Source organism: Salarias fasciatus, chromosome 8 (genome assembly GCF_902148845.1).
Source record: "Salarias fasciatus chromosome 8, fSalaFa1.1, whole genome shotgun sequence".
In the NCBI taxonomy this organism is placed as follows: domain Eukaryota; kingdom Metazoa; phylum Chordata; class Actinopteri; order Blenniiformes; family Blenniidae; genus Salarias; species Salarias fasciatus.
In genome coordinates, this window is record NC_043752.1 from 11,072,165 (window position 1) to 11,097,257 (window position 25,093).

Below are 25,093 nucleotides of genomic sequence, written 5' to 3' on the forward strand. Positions count from 1 at the left end.
TTCAGCTGATCCGATCGCATCGTTTGGAGCAGGCGTCTGCCTCACCGAGCAGCGACTCGGGCCTCTTCCATGACGGACGTCTCCAGCATCACGATTGTTTCTGGTTTTGTCCGTGTTCTGGTTTCTGGAACCGAGAGGGTTTCCTGTCCTGGTCACGTTAAACTGACCTGTTTGTGCAGCTGAGATCTTTATCCAGCTCAGATAACTGGCTGCAGTGTAGATAATGACGTTTGCACCATAAATAAATCACACTGGGGGGGGAGGGAAACCAAAAAAGCTGCCAAGAATATGAATATGAAGACAGACACCGCTGATCTAATAAAGTTTTATTTTCTTAGAAATGGCCAGTTACCGGTTTTCTTTTTTTTTCTTTTAATCTTTCTAAGAAAGTATACCCCTTTTTGAATTCCAACTAGCATCTACATAATGGTTATTGAATACTTCACAATATATTAAGTCTAGATGTTATGGTACATGCATACGATTCAGGCTGCATGAGGAGCCACAGTCACCACGATACACAGGAGGGAAGACGAGGGGGGAGGGAGGGAGGGGCGGGGGGGGACGGGAAAACTGCAGACCGACTCCACGGTTCCAGTTCAAATGGGCTCCGACGCCTGCAATTTAAACCCTCTCCACAAAACACTGACTGCATCAACATATACACACACACACACACATACGCTCACGCACCCAATACTTGCACTGTACAATACACACATTTATACACGCGCGCACACACACCTTTATACAACTGTGGAGTCGCTCCACCTGCCATCGAAGCTAATATGCTGGAGAGGGGTTTTTAGTGTTTAAATGAGATTCTCTTTCACAGAAAGAACTTCGCCACCGAAACGTCGGGAGTTTCTGCAGTTTTCTGGGGTTTTCTGGGGGGACGGGAGGAGGGACGCTAAACGAAGAAAAATAATAATAATTATAATAATATATAATAAAATAAAAGACATTCAAATACAGTCAGCTTTTTGCTTGAAAATACAAAACTACATGAGAAAGCATTGAAATAAAATCCATTGATCAGAACGTATTTTTTTTTCTTTTTTAAAAAAAGCCCAAGTGCTCCATCACACACACAACCTTGCTTTATATTCTCTCACACACACACACACGCACGCACACAAACAAACACACAGAGCAATGTCCGCCCATCTGTTGCCAAGTTCCGACTGGCTGTGCAGTCATTCTGGATGGCAGCAGTGAGGAAGCAGGAAGTCTTTGACTGCAGTTCTTGAGGAGAAGAAGAAGAAGAGGAGGAGGAGGAGGAGGAGGAGGAGGACGAAGAGTAACAGGTGGGCGCTCCCTCTCGTTCCGCCACGGTGGAAAGCCCCCTCTACGCGGCTGTTCTCTGCCCTGGCTGCGCTGAGAAAGCCTCCTGTGAGGAATCTCTTGTGGCCGGTGGGTCGGTTGGTCCTCGCTCAGCTCCGCTGCTCCCTCTGCTGGCGGCTGCGTGCGCCGCAGCAGGCAGGAAGCCGCTTCCTCCACCTCGATCCCGTCTGGAGAGCGCCGCTATCACAGAGTCTCTCTCCGGGTCCTTATGGCTGCAGGTGGATGAGTGTATGTAACCGTGTGCGTTTCTGTGTGAGTGTGTGTGTGTGTATGTGGGTGTGTGTGTTTGTGTGTGTGTGTGTCTGAATGCTTATGTGAGAGCGGAACTCAGCCAGGCGCCCTCAGTTATGTTGCAGCGTGTTGGACTCGATGGGCGGCGCCGAGTCATACAGAGTGTCTGTGTCGTGCGTGGGCTCTCCGGCCAGCGTGCACGGGTTGGACAACGTTCCTGCTCCGCAGTCACAGAAAAACCTGCAGCGGACAAACACCGGCCGTTAGAACCTGAAACTCTGAGCTGCCGATTCGAGCTTCTGAAAGCCGGTAACGGGGAGGAAGCGTACCTATCGTGCCGTATAAACTCTACATCGTGCCCTTGGTGGCATTTCTTGATGCAGTTCACACAGATGGCGTTCCTATCTGTTGTGTTACAGGTGTGACATCTGCAGACAGGAAACAGACTGTTCAGATCTGATCAGGAAGACACGATAAAATAAAGAGCAGCACTGTCTCCTACGTGGACCAGGTGTATTTTGCTCATTAAAGCTCAGAAAGCGGAAAGTAACCCGTGAGATTGTTTCAATAATGTCTTTAAGTGGTTCAAATCACCACGTATTCACATTCTGTGTGAACCTGTCCCTAATCAAAAGTGCTGCTTTTACCTGTAGAAGTCGTGCATGGGGTAACTGGTGTAGCTTGAGATCTTGTAGAGACACTGCCCCCGGCTCACCGCCTTCTCAATGGCGTCCTGGTTATTCAGAATTTTATTGTCTGGATTTGAGCAGAAAGAGAATAAGGAGTGAGGAGGAGGATGAAGGAACAGACAGCTTTAAGACCCACACAGCAGCTACTCACCTTTCATCGTGACATTGACCCCTGACGCCAGAAAGAGGCCCCCGAAGCGATTGTTGAAGATTTGGTTGCCCTCCAGTGTTGCAGTGGCATGATTCGTGATTTCTATACCTAAAGAGGCAAAAAAAAAAAAAAAAAAAAAAAAAGGTTCATCGACATCCGGCGGAGACAGGAGTGGAGATGCTGCTGACTGTGGAGACGCTGACCTGCTGCAAAGCCGTCGAAAATGCGATTCTTGCGTAGAATCGGATGGCTGTTGGTGCTGATCAAGACCCCAGCCTGAGCGTTCCTGAAGATGTCGTTTTCCTCAAGTAAACCTGTGGAGGTTTCACAGTGAGCCGCGGTCACACCAGATCCAAATCAGCAGAAACAAGCCATAAAATGAAGTTTATAACTAAGTGATAGACTGACGTCTCCACTAGTCATTAGGCAGACTGTTTCTGTACCTCGTCCTCCGTTGAAGATGCAGATCCCTCCATCTCTGCCGTCGTGGATCTTGTTTCTCCTCAGCGTGGGGTTGCTGTCCGTCTTGATCCACACTCCAGCCATGGCATTGTCGAAGATCTCATTGTCCTCGATGAATCCCAAACCTGCTCACATTGACAGACAGTCTGAGCCTAAATTCTAATCTCACATTGATGCCGGACGGACAGAGAGTCGGAATAAGACACAGACCTGAGTTGTAGACTAGAATCCCTCCGTTCTGGCCTCCCCAGATCTTGTTGCGTCTGATCTTTGGGTTGCTGCCCGTCCTGAAGAGATTCCACACTTGTCACAGACGGTTCTTAACAGGCATAAAAATCTAAGAATAAAGAAACTCATATGCTCTGACAGAAAACAGGTTATTACCGTATTTGTACGCCAGAGTACATGTGATTGTAGATGTCATTGTCTTCCAACACACCGTGCCCATTGTCATAGAAATACACACCAACCTGAAAAGAAGCAAAGAGAAAAACTAAAAGACTGAACAGGTGGAAGCAAAGATACTACAGTTTTGTCAAGGAGTTCACATTTCTACTGAGAGGAACCTGCAGCTGTTAGTCACATCATCAAATCTAGGCTTCTCAGCCTAACTGACAGAAAACCACAACAAAATGTACCGCCAGTCAGCGGCGGCAGGAGAGGAGTGAAAGGCCTGGAAATTTGGAAACCGAATTTTTTTTTTTTGCTACTTTAATCTGCTGCTGGACAAAAAGGAAAATGTCACAACTTGGACTGTGATCAGAAAAGAGTACAAAAACAACAGCAGCTTAAAAAAGGATAGAAAAAAAAAAGTGCTCAATGAAACAGATCACTTCAATTTTAATTACATCCCAGACAAAACACTTTTTAACGTAAGTGATAGTTTTTCCATTACATAATCTATTGTTAGTTTCATGCATACTTCTACTGCTGCCTTGAGCTTCAAACGCTGGCCTGACATGACCTCTGCCAGAGGACATTTAATGAGTATTATTTTAAGCGTTACATAACAAAATGTAATAAATCTGCAAACTGAGTCCCGCTGTACCTGCTTGCCGCTGTGGATGCGGTTCTTGCGGAGGACGGGAGTGCTCCCTGTGGTCACCCACACTCCCGCAAGAGTGTTGCTGTAAACTTCGTTCTCCTCGATCACTCCCTGGCCTTTCTCATGCTGAAACATCAAACAGGATCATGCGTCAAAACACGTCTAAAAATTAATCTTTCTGCACACAGGGTTACACGTTTTAAAATTACTCGGATGTGATTCTCCATTCCTAATTTAGATGTGCAAGTGTGAATTTTTAACTAAAACTAAACCGATAAATCATTTGTGAAGCACTTGTGAGTCTTGTTTCCTTCTTCCAAACTGGTTTATTAGAACACTTCAGCTGCTCTGTGTTAAATGCAGAGTTTTTACCACGTAGATGCCCCCATGCTGTCCGTCGTGGATCTTGTTGTGCCGTACGATGGGGCAGCTGTTGGTTCGGATCTGGATTCCCGCCAACGCGTTACCGTAGATGTCGTTACTCTCTATCAAACCCCGGCCATCTCCGAATATGTACACGCCTCCTTGGTTACCGTTGAATATCGCATTTCCCCTGAATTCAAAGACAGAAAACGGCAGTGTTGAGACAGAGTACTAAGATTTTCAGACAAGCTCTCGTTCTCACCGTATCGTCGGGTCGCTGTTGGACGTGATCCACACGCCAGCAAAGTTATTGGCATAGATTTTGTTCTCTATAAACTGGCCCCGGCCCTTCTCGTGGACGTAGATGCCCCCCGTCTGCCCGTGGTGGATCTCGCAGCGCACCACCGTGGGGTTGGCGTACGCCTTCACCTCGAAACCTGCTATGCGATTTCTATGGATGTTACAGTTCTCAAAGTAACCCTGAAACAAAGGAGAAGATCGATCAGCTGTTTGGAGACTTTCCAGGGGACGGAAAATCTCACAGGTGAAGCATTCAGCAGTCCTCACCATGCCGTGGTCGAACGTGAAGACGCCGACGTCCCTTCCGTGGTGGATGTGGTTACGTCTAATGATGGGGTTGCCGTGGTTTTTCACCCAGATTCCCGCTAACGCATTGTTGCTGATTTCATTGTCTTCATAAATGCCCTGAAACACAAACATCAGCTTTGTGATTCCCTTTCTCCTGGCTCATTCTATCTTATTTTTGGAAAATACATCCAAGTTTTGGCTGTGAAAGGCCGCTGCAGGTGTGACACTGAGAGCATTTTACCTGTGCATGGTCTGTGATGTACAGCCCCACATTCTCACAGTCACTTATGTTGCAGTGCTTGATGGTTGGACACGCTCCCTGTCCACTCACACACACCGCCGAACCAACTGCACACAAAAACAGAGGACAGGGCAGGTCAACATCAATTATTCCAAGAATTATTCCAATGCACCTCTGGGAGAGATATGGATGCTTTCATAACCAAATACCATGAAAATGTATTAAATTTAATAACTGAAGGTACACAAACTTTCCTCAGATCAATGTGGGCGTTAAAACCAGATTAAAAACCAACAGAATAATACCACACTTTACATATTCAGAAATATTGCTCTTCTTCATGTTTCTGCTGCTCCTTCTCGGGTTACCACATCAGATCCTCAACCACCTCCGACACTACATCCACCAATCCTCTCCGAGCTCTTCCTCAAACACACTTCTAAAACCTCTAAGTACAAAAGAAGTGTTACACTGATTTAAAACATTTTTTAGACTTCCCACAGCTTTAACCATTATTTGCATTAGGAGGACCATTTGGATTACCATGAGCTGTCAAACTGCCCCAAAAAACCACAACTGTTCCAGGGTTTTTTTAGTTTTCAGTCCAAGACCCAAATATTAAATTTAGTCCTTCACTCTGGGACACGCTGAACACATTGGTCATTTACTGATATTGAAAAATCAGGAGCACGCACGGCTGTCAGATGAAAGAAAAAGCACAAACAAAGTCTAAGAAAGAGCTGTACAGTGCCATCTAACAACAACAGCCATTTAATAAATGCTACTTCTGTGAAACAAATACCTCATATTTGTTAACAAGCTGAATGTTCAATTATATTTTCTCAGTGTGTGTTACCTGTGCACGTGGAGCGGATGATGCAGTGGTCGATGTTGGGGCTGCAGTTGACGGTGATCTCCAGACAGTGGTGGGCATTGTGGTGCTGCGCCGACTTATCATCAGGGTTAAACTGTGCAGAGAGAAGAGTGGCACGAGTCAGACTGAGACTGCGATCACTGACGACACGTCAACACACCCAAAACATCCGCACTGAACGCTTCCTACTGGCAGCACGATCACTGCTAGTGCTTGAAGCGTAGTGACAACTTACACTACAAGACACCACGGGAGGCCTGATCGCTTTATGTCAGTCAAGATCTTTTCTCTTTTTTCTTCAAACATCATCAACGGCATCAACGAGGATGAGTGCAAATTTGATACATTAAGACAGAAATCGATATTTTAGGTCAGAAAAACATACAAGTGCCTCCTCTCAAGCTTACGTTGTAAAAAGCAGTTCAGGGGGGCACAGTTTGTCACCTTCAGCATGCATGTTTTCACACATTCTCGCACAGTACGGCTGTGCTGCTGAAGCTACTCCAAGCTTTCAATGCTGCATCACTGACCTCTCAGCTCAACTCTGCTCTGGTATGTGAGCTACTCTTACCGAGGGTCCTTTTACACCGGTCAGTGTGGACCAGAGGGGGGATCTGGAGCTTCCAGAGGAGCTTTTCTCTTTAGACCTACACCACACTAACAGAGTGGAGCTTCTTGTTCCTATAACTGCTGGGAACTGTCACATGACTACAGACTGGAGATGTTTTATTATCTTCATCCAGAGCTGCTTTATTATTTCACATCGATTTCCACACTGGCACAGCCGCATCAAACCTGGGCCAAAAACCCAACTACTTTAATCTGAATATGCTTGTAATCAAAGCACCCTAAAACACAGCGATCCTCAGTCAATAAACTCAGATAGCAGTTAATGATTCCTTCTTATACACAATTAAAATAAAAAATAAGGGTATACGTATAATTAATTTGATATTTTGTTGTTCTTTTCATTTGTAATTTAATTTATTCAAATGTATATGCGATCATTTACAAAGAAGCCAAACGAACTCATTCTCATCATCAAATGGCACAAAAAAGCCAAAGAACTCAGAAAAATTTATATGTCGACCTTCTCTGCACATATTCTAAACATTAATTTAATATTAAATAAAAGCGAAATGTATCAAGTCAGTGGCATCAATCAATTATTTTTGATGGAGGAAAAACAAAACACCTTTGGAGTAGATTTCACCCCGTCGCATTTTAAAATTTCAAGACAACAAAGCACCTTTCACAGGTCGTCTTTTATGGCGTCCCTTCAAATTAAAAACTACAGAGACAAGCCTCCTAGTTGACAACGCCATCTGTTGTTGTTAAAAGGGCCAGATATAAGCATCATTAATGAGCCTGTGTCCGTTGTTGCGCCCATTTATGATTCTTGCTTACTTATATTTTCTCTTTATTCCCCACAGAAAGCCAGGAGTCCATTAAAGAAACATTTGTGCCCTTAAGTATAAATAAGTTATGAAACACAGACAGAGGTTTTCCCTCTGTAACTTCACAGTTTAACCACAAAGCACTGTGATGGGGATATAAAGGTGAGTTTTTGACATCCGGCTATTCTTCACGCTTGTTAAACAGAGAAATAGCTTTGTTTTAAAAGTTACCTTGATGGTCATGTATCCCACATAAGCATCCTCCGAGCCCTCCATGAAGACAAACGTTGAGTCTCTGGTATTTTCAATCACCACCTTGTCTGCAACTTTACCGGGAGCTGAGGGAAAAGCAGAAAACACCCGTTAACATCCTCAAACGTCCAGACTTAAACACAGCTGAGAGTGCATTCTCTTTCTGAGAGAGAGACGGATTACACGCGGCACTGGCATCAGTCATATCTTAAGTACATTGCAGTACCACTGTAATAAAGACAACATGCTTACCTGCACCAATCATGGTGATGGGGGACTCTATATAAATCCACTCATCTGTGTAGATGCCGGAGTGAACAAAGATGAGACCGTCGAAATGGGCCTCTTGTACCCCACCTAGCGCATCCTCAATGGTGTCATAATACTGCAGGAGAAAAAGCAAATGCATTTTGGGCCGCCTATAGATCTTCAGTGCATCAGAGGGCTTCTGGGAAACCTCAAATCAGCTGTACAATACAAAAATAAAAAAACCCTTCAGATTGGGCTTTCTATAACTTACCAACATATTCTCCCTGCCTTTGTATCTGCCCGGGTTACTGTAGAAGTGCTCGGCAAAGCCTGGCTTTACATGTGCACCTTTGTACTGAAAACAAACCAAAAATATATACATGAATGCTCCTCAAGTGCTTTTCCACACCACACAATCCATTGACAGAACTTTCTTTGCTGTCCTAGTTGTGGAAGATATAAGGAGTAAAGGAAAATGAAGGAGAACAATGTCAAGACAGCTTAAAATCTCCAAGAATAAACAATACAACAATAAATTTGCATGGTCATCTTACCAGCTGCTGGAAGCTCTCCTTCCATGGGTTTGGGTGTTCATGCTCCTCTGGGCTGACCTGGTAGAACCTGCCTGGCTCTGGATGCATCATGGGACGGGTGTACTCAAACACTTCCATGTATAGACGCTTCCTACAATATTGCATATCACATACAAAAAGAACATTCAACTACCTGCCATTTAAAAACTATGACATGCAAAACAGGAACAGAGAAGTTTTCATCTCTTCATCCAGCACTGACCATAGGATGGGATCATTTGCTAGCTGGCTGAATCTCTTGCAGACACAAGCTGCCTGACAAAGGTCCTGTTCCAGTAGGTAGGAGAAAATCTTCAAAACAACCTCATCTGGAAGCTTCTGCTGCAGATATTGCTCTGCTGGGGCTGCTAAAAATATACAAAAGACACAATCACACACACAAAATTTCAGTTTTACAGAACCTTTTCACTGTAGGCACAATAAACTAGGGACTCATGCTATCTAATGAATTATGAAAAACAAGATTTACCAGCAGACAGAAAAAAAATCAATACAAGCTCAACTAAGCAGCAAAAACTCTCCTTGCCCAGCTGCAGAGATTTAACACACACCTGGCAGGTCGTGGCTCTTACCGGACACTCGTGCCCGCTTGGCTCGATGGCCAAAGGCCTCTGTTGAAGAAGTGGAAGCTCCCTGTTGAAAAAAAAAAAGAAAAGAAAAAAAGTAGTATATGAATCAAGACCCGGGCACTGAGTCATCAACTGGAATAGTAACCACTCACTCCACCACAAAATTATTGGTCCTTTACAGGAGGGTAACCAATCAGCAGTTCTCTTTCAATCACACATGTACACTCCCTAGTTTGCAGGAATGCATACTGCAGCACAGTTGACACAGATGAAAAACGAAATGCATGCAAGTCTTTCAGTCTAACCTCCATTGGACCCTTGCTGGGACAGGCAGAGGCGGTGGCGGAGGCAGCAGCGGTTCTCTTGGGAAGCAGGGTCTTGCGTCGAAGCTGATAGGGACTGTTCTGGGCACCTGGACCAGACTCCTCAATAGCCATTTCTGCTGCGGCTGCTGCAGGAGCCTCTTCATCTACAGATAGATAAGCAACATACGTGCTATATAGACATCACTTACTCAAGAGGCGTTTGAAAGAACAATTATGCAGTGTCGAGCCAGATCATGCAATTAACAAGACAGTGGGTACACGTTTGTAAAATGCATCCTTCATTTATACGCTTGGAGTGATTCTGGGAATTGCAGCAAACGCTTGAACCACCAGCACTCTTGATTCTACAAACCATTGCATTTAGCTTGCAAGCTGTATGCCAACTGCGCAGGCTAAGAGCCTGGGTAATAGTTGGTAGACAAGGCAGACAAAGGTTAGTGATTGATCATGACAGATGCATCCCCTTGTAACCACGTCGCCAGTCTTACATGTTTACATACTGCTGCAGATATAAGTGCGTGTGCGCTTGACTTTAGCCGGGTCATATGTGAGCAGAATCGGACCCATCTTTGACGGTGCTGTCAGTTTCAGGGCCGCGAATGATGTCGGTAAGACGTGCGGCTAATGGCTAAAAACTGAACTGCGTAGCTGGCAAATCCGCGGTGTAAACAAATCAACCCACTGCTAGCAGGCTCTGCGAATAAGGAAGGGGATAATGGCTCAGACTGCGGGCTGCATTAGCTTCTAACTCCTGCACGAAGCCCGCAAAATGGACCCACTGAATCCATCCACAATCACACCGTATCATTCATCACAGCTGATCTGTGTGGCCTCTTCAAGCAGGGGCAGCTAGCTACAGTTGCCCCCGTTCGCTGCTAATGTTTTTGTTAACGTTACACCCCAAAAATGGCAGTCCAAAGACACCGCAGATTTACACCCTCAGAAACGGTTGTGACAGCTGAGAATGCAGCGGCCGCGCCGACGTGAAGACTGTGTCTACGGGCAAGGGTGGCCGATCCTTCGCCCACAATTGAGGTTACCTGAATACGAGCCGTAAATGTTAACCGTGTAGCTACATACGCATTAAGCGAAGACAACCCCCAACCTCCACCTACCCCGATAGGCTAAGCTAGCGGTGCTAGCTAGCCCCAATCACTCAAGCCAAACAAAGCGCGGCCTGGCCTGAGCCACTGAGCAAGAAGCCTCGGTATTTCCTGATGAAAGTGCCGTCTCTGGGAGTGTTTAGCGTCCCGCTAGTGAGGAGTAGAGTGTTATGTAAAGACCGGCCGCGCTTGACACGGTTCCGACAGAAAGCTTTAGCTGACTAGGGCCTAGCTCACCTCTATCCCCGTTGTTCCGCTCAGGCTGCACCGGGCGCGGCCTCGACACTCGCCTGGGTCTCCTGTTGGTGGCTCTGACGGAGTTCATCTGGGGAGTTGGTTGTTGAAAAATAGCCTGCTATCCTCGAGCGCCCGCTCCTATAATCGGCCCACAACCCAAACTGCCACTCGGACAGCCTTTTTCCCCCAGATACACCCAAACAAATGCGATCAAAACCCGCTGGTATTTGGGGTGTAATCGCGTTTTTTTTTTCCTCCGTTGGTGTCACAGCTCCCCCCCGTTTCACTGCTCAGTGCCAGCTCCGTCTCACTCTGAAGCAGGAGGAGCCATTAACCCACACGGGAAACAATCGCGAGAAAAAAAGAACAGAACGTCAGTTCAGCCAATCACATTCGGTCTTTCATAACCTCTCACGCCGGCGACCAATCACGAGCTTCGGTTCAATCAGCTCGACAAAACCTTTCTGTTGGGGTTCGGAATCGGTCAAGCGGTGAATCGATCAATGTGCGGTCACACCGAGGGGCGACACGGTCCAAAATCAAGTGCAGAATACTGTCCCGGGTTTCACAGCTGCAGGTGTCCAGATGAGGAAAAACTGAAGCTACATGTTGTAATCTGTAGCAGTGTTTGCACCACTGACAGGGACTGGACCTGAATGTAAAATCAATTTCATTGTCACCGAATTAACAAAAAACTCAAATTCATGTGCTGATATCCACTGCTTTATATCCCCCCCCCCCCCCCCCCCCCATTCAGTGCAGTGTACAACATGTATCAAGATTCAAATCAGAATCAATAGGCAGACATTTGAATTTCGCACATGTATTGTGTTCACAAAATACAAATTTAAATTTAACAAATAGTAGCTTTGCCATCATTAAAGCTTGGTAATATAAAAACGTTGTTAAAAAAAACCTTAAGAATTAACATTAGTTTTGGGTTATTAATATTTAGTGCTTTAGCATTTTTAAAACTGCTTTTTAAAGAAAAACCAAAACATGAGATTTCATTGATGTATGAAAAAAAGGTTAATATTAATGAAAATGTTACATAAATATATTTTTTGAAAAATAATTGAAAATCAATAAACCACTTATTGTTCAAACCAGACAACAGGATACTTCTTTGTGTGTGTCTGTCAGTAGCATCAGTGTGTGTGTGCATATAGGTTCCAAATTACATATCAAGCTCTTCCCATTTCCTATTTTGAAGCGTTAAGAAAGGTTAGCTGTGATTTAAATCCTATAAATAAGATTACAAGGTTGTACAGAAGGCCACACGGTGGAGCAGTGGTAAGTGCTCTTGCCTCTTGTCTGGGTATAAATACATTTTGAGTCTTGTGAACTTTGAATGTTCTCCCTGTGTGTGTGGATACTGCGACTTTTCTTCCAAAGCAATAAATAAAGTAATAAATGTACACTCCATTTGTTGGCTCTACTAAAATAAAATAATAAGTAAAAAAGCAATAGGGGATAATTTACAACACTGGTTTTAGAGATCACAATAATCCACTATCCATACAGTCAAAGAAAAAAAATCAAATTCACTGATATAGTTAATTTTCAATCTGCACAATCTATGTATAAAGCATCTGATTAAGTCACTGGAACATCCATGTGCAGGCACAGCTTTGAAAACATTTAGTATTTCAATAACTGTAGTGAAACTGGAAAAGAAGGAGGCAGAGCTGATGCAGTGTTCAGCCAAAAGGCAGTTCAAACAAATGGCGTTCAGCAGGTACAGGGAAGAAGAAGGGTGGAACATGCACTAGGTGTTAATCTTTTATTTTTACATTCTGTTTATTTATCTGTTTTTTTTTCTTGCTGGTTGATTTCTTTGCTCTGTTTTGTGGTTATTTAAGATTCAGAACATTTAAGATAGATGGATGGATTGATGGATGGATGGATGGATAGTGGCACAGTGAAATAGAGTGTTCTATTTAGGGCATTTCAGTTTGAACATTGCATGATCTCCATGTGTATATGTGGGTCTTCTGGTGCTGCAGTTTCTTACCACAGTTCTAAAACATGACTTTTGATGAGTTGCTGATGTTATTGATACATTTCTTATGTGTGAGCATGTGAGTGCCTGACTGTGTCTTTCTGTGTTGGACTCTGTGATGGACTGGTGACCGGCAGAGGGTGTAATCTGCTCTTACCAATAGTCAGTTGCATAGTCAGCCTCTCTTTACTCAGATCAAGACGAAGCTGGATAGAAGGAGGGCAGAAAACAATGACAATAATTCCTGAGACATAAGGGTAATGCAGAATATTGACAAAAAAGCCACTTTCTTTTTTATTTTAGCATTTTACTGTATTTGTTATTGCTTAATATGATCAGTGGGTGTATTTGTTTCGGTTTTCATTCTGTATTATGAGTCAAATCTAGCTAAAATAATGAAATAAAAATCCCTCTGCGGTTCAGCCACATTTTAAATCTCATAAAGAGAAGTCTTTGAGGCTCGAAGCACAAGTTTTGGAAAGAAGGATCTTGCTCCATTTATCTCCTATTATGCAAACGAGCCACTAGAGGGCGTTGTTTAGCTGCAGGACGACAGGTCCAATGTGAAACCGCCTGCGGTCACAGCTCTGCACTGAGACTGTTGTTGCATTGTTGCAATCCTTTCTTCTGTCTGGAAGAAAATGTTATGTCTGTCGGATTTGGGGGAAGAAAACACATATATTTTCAGTGACGAATACACAAGGATGTCTTGGTTAGCAGTCCTGCCTCACGGTGACAGCGTCTCCTGTTTGACTCTGCTTTGGTCTGGGGGGCCTCTCTGATTGGATGTTCTACCTGTGTGTTTGTGAAGGTTTTCTGGTTTCTTCCCACAGTCCAAAAACAGGAATTTGACATGAACTGCGCTGACCCCAAATGGCCCACAGGTGTGACCGGGAGTGTGTGGCTGGGACTCTCTGTCATTTAACGGATGGCGATCTGTCCAGGGTCTCCGCTGCCTTCACTCATCGACAGATGGGATCTGCTACAGTGACCTTGAATGTGGCAAAGACGGATGGATGAATGCACACATGTGGAGGTCATTGCAATGGAATAAACTACAGAAAAAGATTTGATCTTTTTCTCTCTTTCTTTTTTAATTAGGACTTATGTGAGTGCATACAAAAGCAGATCGCTGCTTTTGATGTCATTGTCACATGTAAAAGTCAACCTGCAGACCATAATAGAACAGTGATCACAATTACACCCCGTAAATAGCGCCGCCTCGTGGTTAAAGGGTATAAGTGCGCCCACAGGCTCAATGCTGGCATGTGGGAGGCAGTGTATCCATATCAATGAGATGGACCAGGATTCCTTCTCGCAGCTGCAGCCTTGAAACTCTGTTCAGTGTGTGCATGTGCGTCTTATCGCGCTGCCATTTCCATCCTCCTGTAATGAGCAGAGAGAGCAGCTGTGTCGTCTCTGCTCCTACACCTGCCCACCCATCTTGGTACGCAGAGCCGAGGTTGGTAGGGTCACTTTGTCCTTGAGAGCTTTGGCTGCAATGAAGGACGGCATTACTAGATAAAGGGAACCCAATTATTGTGTGCATGTGTGCGTTTGTGTGTGTATGTGTGTGTGTTCTGTCCCCAACACTCACAGTCACGCCACAAAATGTGCTCAAGAAGAGAGAGCGGGCGTTCATAATAGAGCTTTATGAAAAGGAATGGAAAAAAAAAAAACCTTCTGAAGAAAATACTTTATACAAAATGCAGAAATGTCAAAAAGCGACTCTTGATAATACTTTCATTTACAAACATGAACATAATTAGATTCAAAACGTTGTCACATTTACAGAAAAACAGAGACAGTGAACATTTGAAGGGGATTTGGAGGTGTGGAGCGAAACAGCAGGCAGGCTGAGGGTATGAGAGGATTATTAATCAGCAGGTCCCTGCGGTGACCTTCTTAATGAATATCATTCAATCACCGTGTTGAATGTTAAATCAATGTTGATTTCTTGACGCGTGTGTGCTGAGATCCCACCCATGAAACCTCAGTCCAACTGTTTACAAAAGTACATAATGTTGTTTGATTATCTTGGACACCAGATGGATGCTGTTTGTTACGTAAGACTGAATTCATCCGTCTGCTGCTTTTACTCTTTCTACTTTTATTTCTGAAGCAGGATGCTGCACCAAAAACCCACCTTCCTGATGCTCCAGTCAATTTAAAACAAACAAAACGGGTATCTAGGACAGCTGTTTGACCTAGATTTGATCAAACTATCTGCGGCTTTTTTGTTTCTATCTTTGCTCGGATTGCCACCGAGAGTACAGCGGCGAGTTTACCCGTGAGCCATGGAGTTTAATAAGAACAATCGGTACGTCCACATTGTGAGTCGGATCATGAAAGTGAATTGCAGAGGTATTACTTCAAGGAATTAGCAGCATGTTCAATTGCCCCTTTAATAAAGCAAGTGCATATTTCATTTTCCACTTCTACTACATACTATTTAAACATGTTTGAAACTAATATTTTCTTTGTCTGCCTGAGATAATATGGCTTGTGTAGGGGGGGGGGGGGGGGGGGGGGGGGGGGGGGGGGAATAAAATCAATGCTCCTTCAGGCAGTTGAGCAAAAGTCTGGACCAGCAGATATCTGTGTGACGTGTGACGATCAGCACTCTTGTTTCCCGTCTACACTGAGCGTATTGGCCAAAGAAGACATTGTGAGGCGGCTGCTCTTTGGAGAAGTCCATGCTGGCTGCTGACAGGATGAAGTCTCTGTCCGGTACATCTGTGCCCAAGTCTTAAAGAGGCCAAAGCGAGCCGAGAGGATGAAGAAGTCCCGTCGGAAGGTGCGGGTGAAGAAGGCGTACAGGAAGGGGTTGGCGCACGAGTTGATGGGGTAGAAAAGCACCAGCAGCAGTTTGGAATCCGACACGGAGATGAGAGGCAGCTTGAGAGCGGCCGAGATGGCGAAGAAGAAGATGGGAGCCATGCAGATGAAGTCGGTGAAGATGAGCACGGCCATGCGCTGAGCCACGCGGGTGTCTGCGTGGGCCGGCGCCGACGAGGGCTTTCGGTACGTCAGGTAGATGCTCAGGTAGCAGCCGCACACGCAGAAGAAGGCCACGATGTTGAGGAGGAGGAGAGAAACCACGTAGACCTGGGACACCACGGACTCCACGTCCATGGGGAGGCAGATGCTCACCTGCAGGAAGAAAAATAAAGAAAACATTTGTGTAGTTACCAAAATAATTAAATAAATAAATTGTGTCATAGACTCAGAGTAAACAAACGATGACAGAAGTTATTGTGGCTCCGTCACACAGCTGTTCCGTGAAGAGCAGTCATACCCGGGATGTTGAAAGACGCAGCTGCAAACTCTACAACTGCTACTTTGGATTCCAGCTGAGAACATTTTCTCTTTGCTCTTTTTGTCTGTGGCTGCTCTCATCCTATCAGTGGAAAGAAAGGCCACTGGGACAATGTGTAAAAGATAAATAAACCCAGTAAGCAGTGACTCGTATGACTCATAAACTAAAGTATCAGTGCAGAATATCAAGCACATTTGCTCACTTCAGGCTGTTTATGTTCCAAAAATCTTACATTCCTGTTTCCTTGGGAGTATAATTCCAGTTGCCACTAAGCATCAAAAATCACAAGGATCTGCATAAATCAGAAGGAGGAACTCACTTTGCCGTAGCTGCTGACCCCAACCGTGGGCAGCAGCGCAGCCAGCAGGGAGAAGATCCAGCCCCCGGTCATGATCACGCACGCGTCTCTGAGGCGGAGCTTGCGATCCAGCCGCAGAGCATGCGTGATGGTGTGCCAGCGCTCCACCGTGATCGCCGTCAACGTGAACACCGACAGCTCGCTGGCAAACACCTGCAGAGAGGAGACTTGGCAGTCTGACACGTGCGCGCCTGCCGAGCGTCGTCGCTGCCGTGCACGCCGTACGTACGGTGAAGAAGCCTGCGGCATTGCAGCCCAGACCCATCTGCCAGACTATGGCGTGGTTGTAATACCGGCCTCGGGTGAGGATGTCCATCGCCGCTATGACCACCAGGTAGACGCCCATGCAGAGGTCGGCGAAGGCCAAGTGGCACATGAGGAAACGAGGGACAGTCAGCTTAGAGCGGCTGCCTGATGGGAAGAAAGCAACGTCATTTTCTGAAGAGGAAGTATGTATATTAATTGTAAAAACACTTTGGAAATACTTCCGCAAGCCAGAGCATTGAAAAACTGCATGTATTTGCTTGTATTTTGACATAACGTGACTTTTTCTTACCTAGTAACACAAAGAGAACCACTGCATTGCCCAGCAGTGCCAGGATGGAGATGATCCAGATGAGCACCCGCAAAGGGCTGGGGGACATGATGTCCTCGCAGGGGTTGAACTTGTCCGGTGCTGGGCTGCAGGGGAAAGACGTGGAGTTGGAGCAGATGTCCCTGTAGAAATGCTCATAATCCATCGCTCCAGGGCGGGTGCAGAAGCTGTTCCACTTCGATCTAGCGCAAAGAAACACATAAGAAGTGTAAAACATCAGTAAACAAAAGTGTCAATATTCTTTTCACAACATCTTTCATTTGAGATACAAGTTTATTATACCCAAATCTGACACTTAGGCAATTGCTGCTGTCTATCCTCATGTATATAGTATAATATAAACACAAATTAGATTATATTCCCATATTATAAATACTAAAAATAATCAAAAGCCTGCATATGAAATTAGTTAACTGCCTTGGGAAAACGGAGCCTGTGGCTTGTTAATTAATATAACATACTGGCACATCCAATTGCAACTGGCTCTCCCAGTTCATTTATCTGAGTAAATATTTGCAAATGTTTGTGTAGGATTTACCCTGCTTTGCCTGTGTGCAAAACCACAACGACGAAGGCATCGCAAATGATCTAAACACTGAAATGTGCAACGCAAGTGGCGAAACAAAAGATGGCGTGATTGTGTGCACGGGAATGTTCTGACCGTACCTGTTTCTGTGCATGTTTTGGAAGGCGCAGCAGTGTGACGGATACGTGAGGTTGGCACTGTTCAGCCTGGTGAAGAACTGCAGAGGAGGAAGTTCTTTCAGATGGAAGGCAGATTCTGCGATCAGCATTTCCAGTCCTCCGAGGATGGAGTGCGGCAGAGTGCTGAGGGCGGTTTGTGATATGTCCCTGCAGGAGCAAATGGGATTTAACACTGAGGGAATTCTGTTAAAGTGGGGGGGGCTCAGAAAATGAAGAATAATTAGTTTTTGTTGGACAAACGGGGATTCGAGATTTATGAAAATATCAGCCAGCGATATTACTGGATGAAAGTCGTTCTCTGATTGCCAAGTGATAATTGCAGGAGATGAAAACACGGTGCTGATGAAAGCTCGGAAGAAACCATAACATTCAGCTGCAAATGGAAAAAAAGTGCCTCTTTGAAGAATATTGTACCCAGAATCTGTGTTTTCCCACACGCCACATTATTTTTAGTGTTACCCTTCATCTCGAGTTTAATAAAAGATGATTAACAGAGTGAATCATGTCGGTATATGTTACTGTTGGACATCATGCTTACAGTACCACCAACTCACTGCAGCCCACAAAGGCGTTGGGATCGATGTGAGTAAGCTGCTGGTTGCCTTTTAAGAGCCTAAGATTAAAAAAAAAAAAAAGGAGATTGAAAGAGAGGAATTAAAAAATGTGAGCTGATATTTTCCCCCTTGTATTTTGTGTGTTTGCGATTGTGTTTCTGCCCGTGACTCACAACGTGCCCATCTTTGTTCCATTGAAGGCGTCACTTGCCACCTCCTTGATGCCATTTCTGGAAAGCCGTCTGTCATTAGAGAGAGAAGCCAAACTAGAGTCATGTGGCTCCAACACGGAACATTCCCAACAGCAAACTTATTGGACCCATGCTAATTTTAGTATTTGCACCTTTTTTTTTTTTTCGTTCCCAGTAAGTAAAGCTGAACAAAGACATGGGACTTCAGCACAAAGCCACCAGCAAATTGTAAATGAGTTCTTTCGTTTCTGCTATTTATCCAGGGAGATTGTTAAAGCTGCAGTGAATTTGTTGTTAGGGAAATTCACATTTCACATGTGTACACCCTGCGTTTTAAAGCGTATCCCAGAATAACAGGCAGAATTAACAAACTGTAGCCTTGCTGACACATTAACACCACAGTTTAAAAGAATCTACTGCTAGTTAGCAGTGTTAAGTACAAAAAAATAGATAAATAGGAGAAAAACAAAGCAGAAAGCAGGGTTTGAAAAAAAACATTTAAAAAAAAAATCCACCTACTGGTTATTAAATTGTTTTTCCTGAGGAAGTGTGAAAACAAAATGTAATTTTAAAAAAAAACAAAAGTTTGACAAGCTGTGAGGTGCCAGACAGCTATTTGGCTACGACCAGCAACTTCCTGGAGTTGACTGGTTGCTTAGCAACTGTTAGGCCAAGCAGCCATCCCTCACAAACATCTCTTAGCGTTTCCACATTTTTCAACGCGCTGAAATACCCAGAAACACACCGATCCTGCTGCGCTTCAGAGGTGCAGAGAGCTGGGCTGTGTTACCTTTAGGTAGTGAACGATGGATCGTTTCTGGTAAAAACACTATGTGCCTAAAAGGAACAGCAGCCTAAATAAATACTTAAATAAAGGAAGCCTTAATTAAATTTGCATTACAGTACTTGAACAGATATGCCCAGTGAGCCCTCTGCTATTGATCTTATCTGCCACCGTTCACCGAGAAAAGCAACTGCTGGCATGCACTTGAAGCTGAATCAGAATACGTTGCAGTCAGAGCACGATTCAGTCCAAATGTGACGAATCCCTTACATTTCCTTGATGGTCTGAGTGCTGAGGCCTCTGAAGGCATTGGAGGGGACTCTCTCTATATGGCTGTTGTCCTCCAGATTACTGAAACAGCACAAAGATCAAAAACAGACAATAAACCACAAATGCTGGGGAGTTAGACGGCAAAGGAACATTTCGAGCAGGACAACAGAAGATGTATGTGCTTATGCCGCTGAAATATATTTGATCCAGTCTCTGATAAACCCACTTTCTCTGTAAAGCTGCTGTCAGATGGTCTGAACATGGATTTTTCAAAGGCGAGGGGAAGAGAGGCTGTAGGGAGGCACGGTTTGTGTTGCTGATATTCTGTTGTGTGAGGACTAGTGCAGCGTGTTGGGGTTCGACTGCAGCGTTTGATGTCTGATGGTGTGATTTCTTCGGGGCATATTTAAGTCTGCGTGCGCGCAGTAGCCTATAAATTCAAGCGCGCGTGGGAATAGTGGTGTGTGGGCGTGTATCTCATTTGTAGCTCATTTGTTTATTGCACTGAGACCCACAGCTGAAAGTCGAGGGCCATGGAGCGGATCTTGGAGAAGGTTGGGAAGGTTTTCAGCCCGGTGTTGGAAATGATCCTGCGATTAAAAAAAAAAAAAATGTTAAAATCACCAAATGTTACTTCATTCACACTACAACACCTGACAAACACTTGAGGCAACTACATCTGTGAAAAGCCAGAATGAGTTTGAATATATTTACAAATGAATGGATTTTTGAACCTCATAACGATCTTATGCCCATCGTCACTTTCAATGGACTTTTTCAGGAATAAGTCGAGTTTTCTGGACAAAATCAACAATTAGTCACTGAAGACACCAGAGAGCCTAATTCTCCTCCGCATATCTAGTGTTGACTAGTCTTCTCCCCTCCTGGTTCCATGTAGCTCCTGTTCTGCATTATAAGATTGCAGAACAAACATAACAGTTAACTTTGCTGAAGGATTTCAACAGTACTTTTCTGAAATCATCACCTTGAGTTTGTTTCAAAAGATATGAACATGATTTCATCCGTGAGAAATGAACACAATGAGTGAAAAATCTTTTTTTTTTTAACGTATAAAAATGACATTTGTGTAAGCCATCAATAGTACACAACTCATTTTAGACTCACGACCATATCAATAAAAGAGAAAGAGAATATTCATCTTAACAGCGCTTTCACTCAGCACTCACAAAATCCGCAGTTTCATAAGGTTGGTGAATGCGTTTGGGTCGATGTAGGTCAGACGTATCGACTTGGTTATGTGTCTGAAAGAAATGCATTCATATCAGTAATCATGTAATCATTCACAAAAGTGGCTGATCCTGGAATTACAGTGTTGCAACACTATTACCCCGACAGTTCTACTTACATGTCAACGAGTTTAGGAAGGTTGTAAAAAGCAAAAGCGCCGATGCTCTTCAAAGCCACGTGTTGAGTAATCATGCTATGGAAACATGAAACGCAACATTTCGGTAACCAGGCCTTCAGCCACAGTTCATTGATGTATTTTGTCTCTGATGAACATTTGACTCAACTCCGTCTGTCACAGTTTCCAGCTTTCTGTGTTCCTATGCAGAGACTAAACACGGGGGGGATTGAATATGGCGAACGCTGCCGCTTTTAAAAACTGTCTGGGGAGGAAATGGACCAGAGCAAATGTGTGCAAATGCCGTCAGTAGCTGTACCTTTGGGGGCATGTCATTGCACTGGGTCTCTGTCTGCACTTTTTCTCGTGTTTCTACTCTAAACTGTAAAATTAAAGTCGTTCTAAAAAATAAAAATAGTATACTCACATAAAAGTGACCTGGGATAGGTTGGCAAAGGCATATGCACCGATTGACTTCAGCATGCTGTTCTCCGATATGGTTCTAGGAGGGAAATCAGTAACAGGTCTGAATAGAGCTATTCAGATAGTTATTTTAAAGTGATAGTTTAAAAAAAAAACCCAAGTATATTCCCAACAATTGTACAATTGTAGCAGTCAGTCACAACATCACAGTCTCATCTTCTAAATGACGGTTCTTGTCTTTCCCTCATGGAGATGGCACTAAATTCCCTGCCTGTCAGCTCAAACTGCGGCCAAGAAGATTGTAGTCCAGCACTGGAAACCACCACCGCATGATCTCTCAGCTTGTTGAAAATCTCTTGCAAGGATTGATAAAATAGGCCAAACGGCTATATCAATGATGTCTGCCTTCAAAGATCCTGCTAAAATAAAACCGCCAGTGTGAGTTGTTGGTGGTGCGGACTTGGGGGAAATTTTAAAAAATGTCAATAATTAATGCTCACAGTTGATTGATCATTTACTACAAGTACAGAGCAAGTTTAGAACTCAAATGTAGTCTGTTGAGCGCTCAAGTGCAGAAACACATTTTAAGTGCTTTATATTTAATGCAACTTTGCATCATGTTTTTAAAATTCAGCATAAATGCTTCATTTCTTGTATCCTCCTGAGCGCTTCTGTCTCCTCTGTTCACCCTTCGTCCACAGCCGAGAATAAACGCGAGCCACAGACACACTCACATATTCCGGAGGTTCTTCAGGCTGGTGAAGGCTCCCAGGGGAATCTCTCTGATCTGCGTCCGGGTGACTGACCTGCAGATGCAGGAACAGCCACTTATTGATCACTGGGACATACATAGTGGAAAACAGTTCGCTTATATTGGAGGAAGTGTGTGGGATACAGCTATATTTATACTCTGATTAATGATTTGGGGCTGAATTTGATGCTTTACTTTCAGTTACTTTTGAGTTTTTTTTTTCTTCCTGCTGGACAGCTTTTTAAGAGTTCTAGACTTTTGCATCTGGTAATTTTGGAGCGCATGTTGAAAGTCTGGTTACCGCTGCATACTTGTAAACATCCTCACTGTTCCTGAGCCTTGACCTTCAAGCTGAACAGAACAGATGAGTACACACACATAGCCGCCCAGGAATTCATTACGTGTCTCTGGGGAATAGTCACTAGCGCATACCGCAATGTTCATGCTTATGTCGAGTGTGCGGCAGATTTGTTTGCTTTTGTGCTGTTGAAATTGTCAAAAGTTTCCTTTAGCACACAGGTGTGGGTTTGCAAAATGCTCCAGGTGGGCCTGATTCTTTCACCACTCCCCCAGTTTCTCTAGTAGACCTTGAGATCTCCTGAAAATGTACTGACGGCCAAAAAAAAAAACAAAAACAAAAAAAAAACACGGTCAGTGTTTTCGTCGAGTGGCCATCACCCTCAGCACTGTGTGGATGAGTCAAGGACACCTTATGCTTCCAGCGCTTTCCATCAATGTTTGGAGGTAAGAGCAACACCTTGAAACCTCTGAGAGGTGCAGCGCCGGATCGAACATACAGCAGCTCATAAGGAAACTATGCATGTTAACCTCCCACACTTCATTTGAAGCCACTTAGGGAACACGTGGGTTCCTTAAAATGGAAACGAGTGACTGCGTGTTCCGTCTATTTCTGCTTGCAGTGAAGGATAGACGTTGACAGGATCAGAAAGCCCATTTCTTCGTCCTCGCGAATCAACACCACAGGGCGTTTTGAACCTGCGGCTACTCAGTCGCTCGGAGTAGGAGGAACTGTTGCGTGACTGCAACACGCTGAGGGTGAGCAGCCAGACACACTTTGCACGCCGTTTCCTGACTTAATGAATGTTTAATGAAAACCGGCGTTGGCAAACTCAATGCAAATTCCGTCCAAGAGAACATGAATGAGGATTAGACGGGAAAGTCTACATGATTATGCATGCTCACGGATTTTGTAAACATTGCACATCCTCTGGCTCTTCAGGGTTGAATGGGAGGCACTATTTTTAGATATACTCTGTAATACTGACCGATGAAGCGTGTAGCTGAGTAGAGGGAAACGATCAGTTTTCAACATGAAAGTCAATTTATCTGTGACTGAAAGAACTGTGAAAGACATTATAAAGTCTGTGACAACATGAGGGGAAGAAGTTTGATCAAGTGTAGTTGTAATGCTTCATATTATTGTAAAAATGTGAAGTTTTCTCAGATATAGATGTTCAAAATAAGTCTCGCTTCACTGCTTCAGTGCTGAACACTTTTGAGGCCTAAAATAGTAAAAGTACAACATCAAATTATTCGATGAATAAAACTAGAGCATTCTAACAACAAGAGAAATATAAATAGAAACACACTGCTGCTAAAAATAGATTTCATTTTTGGGGCTGCTCAGGGAAGAGGAGAGATTAGAATAATCATACCAACACTGCTGAGAAGAATTTGATGTTAGGCTGGATCAAAACATGTCAGACAGAGATTAATCGATTGATCGGAAGCCTTCATACTGAGATCAAACTCTCCACTGGAGCTCCAGGAGAAAGAGCAGGAAGATCCAAACGTTTACCACAATATTTCCCTGTTAGTGTGTTAGTGTGTGCGTGTGTGGTTACTCACAAAGACTGGACGTCACTGCAGATGTTGGAGGGAACCTCTGTCACCTCAAATCCCACCTTGGGAGTGCACGGGGACGGCTTGCTGATCTCTAGCCCGGGTTTGACGTCCATTTCCGAGCTGGGCACCGAGGCCGCTGCCATCTTTATCATCACGACCATCAGCATGATGAGCAGCATTACCAACATCATGTCAGCCTGTCCGGGTCCACACGTTTCAAACCTCCTCGTCTTCTCTTCTTTTGTACTTTTCGCTGAGATTTTTTTTTTTTTTGCCTCTGAGTCCTTTGCAGTGTTTACAAGCACACAGGTCTCCCACCGGCGCCCACACTCCAATAAAACTCCTCGGCCGTCCGTCTTTCCACTCAAGGTTCAGGAGGAGAGAGAAAGCAACGTGAGGTGTTGTGGAGTTTTTTTTTCAGCCATGCAGTAGTGAATTTTGGGGGCGTGTGAAAAGCTGCATGGGTGTTCGAGAATGTAGGAGGTCTCTGCCGGAGGGTGAGCGTCTGAGTATCTGTGTGTGTTTTCTGCTATACTGGTGGGGACCAGTGTGATCCTGATGCAGTGCGGCCGGGGTACGACTCCGGCTGGAAGTGGTGCGAGCTGAGGTCAGGAGGTTCTCAGGATGGGAGGGTGAGCCCCATGCCACTGTGCACACGCGTGTTTCATCACAGAAGTGCACACAAAAATGTAAATCAAGCAAGCTGTTAAAATGTAAGGTCTGAATTTATGAATGTGTTTAAATAAGAAGGTACATCCAAACTCTCTGTCCCTTCCCTGGTCTTATCAGTAGATTGATATGATGGTGTTATTTCCGTGATGGTTTCCCTCCCGTCTGCCCTGAGACGCACAAACAACAGCAACTTTTACAAACTTGCTTCAGCGTGCATAAATTTCTTGTTTTTTTTTTACTCAAATTAATGTATTTAATGAATGACAAATATTTCTGAGTCCTTGTGGGGTCAGATCCTGCCAGGTCCCTCTACAACCTGCACAATTATTATGGATTAAAATATAGTTTCAGCTACAGGACTACAATTCTATGAGAGAGTTAAGCCCATGTATTCTATTGCAAGAGTGACACAGTCACATTTATATGACTGTTATAAAATTCTAAATTCTCAACGAATGGATTTAAACTTGAGTGATCAATAAACTGTGATCCTGAGCGCAAGCGGGGAACACGATCCTTCTTTCTC

General features: G+C 44.2%; 2 protein-coding genes across 5 annotated transcripts; both read right to left on the bottom strand.

Moving 5' to 3' along the window:
- Nucleotides 1-311: 311 nt before the first annotated feature.
- Nucleotides 312-11,037, bottom strand: fbxo11b (F-box protein 11b). Of its 4 annotated transcripts, none has more exons than XM_030097615.1 (22): nucleotides 10,715-11,037; nucleotides 9,354-9,517; nucleotides 9,052-9,112; nucleotides 8,682-8,823; nucleotides 8,441-8,570; nucleotides 8,158-8,241; nucleotides 7,890-8,022; nucleotides 7,617-7,723; nucleotides 5,971-6,082; nucleotides 5,115-5,221; nucleotides 4,853-4,990; nucleotides 4,548-4,765; nucleotides 4,295-4,475; nucleotides 3,926-4,048; nucleotides 3,262-3,347; nucleotides 3,088-3,164; nucleotides 2,859-3,002; nucleotides 2,619-2,729; nucleotides 2,416-2,523; nucleotides 2,223-2,331; nucleotides 1,905-2,003; nucleotides 312-1,815 (listed from the first exon to the last, which is right to left on the bottom strand). In XM_030097615.1, the coding sequence occupies exons 1-22, from the start codon at nucleotides 10,800-10,802 to the stop codon at nucleotides 1,686-1,688; spliced, it is 2,652 nt and encodes an 883-aa protein (XP_029953475.1). In that variant the 5' UTR covers nucleotides 10,803-11,037; the 3' UTR covers nucleotides 312-1,685. The 4 variants fall into 4 exon arrangements, with proteins under 4 accessions (XP_029953475.1, XP_029953474.1, XP_029953473.1 ...); XM_030097614.1 differs by having other exon boundaries at nucleotides 8,682-8,826; XM_030097613.1 differs by having other exon boundaries at nucleotides 9,031-9,112.
- A 4,228-nt stretch (nucleotides 11,038-15,265) lies between these two features.
- Nucleotides 15,266-24,086, bottom strand: fshr (follicle stimulating hormone receptor). Its single transcript, XM_030097616.1, has 14 exons — nucleotides 23,899-24,086; nucleotides 22,013-22,084; nucleotides 21,283-21,357; nucleotides 20,859-20,933; nucleotides 20,680-20,754; nucleotides 20,008-20,082; nucleotides 19,493-19,573; nucleotides 18,421-18,489; nucleotides 18,232-18,306; nucleotides 17,655-17,840; nucleotides 16,950-17,170; nucleotides 16,623-16,804; nucleotides 16,355-16,546; nucleotides 15,266-15,869 (listed from the first exon to the last, which is right to left on the bottom strand). Exons 1-14 carry the CDS (start codon nucleotides 24,084-24,086, stop codon nucleotides 15,333-15,335), a joined length of 2,103 nt encoding a protein of 700 aa, XP_029953476.1. The 3' UTR covers nucleotides 15,266-15,332.
- Nucleotides 24,087-25,093: the final 1,007 nt, after the last annotated feature.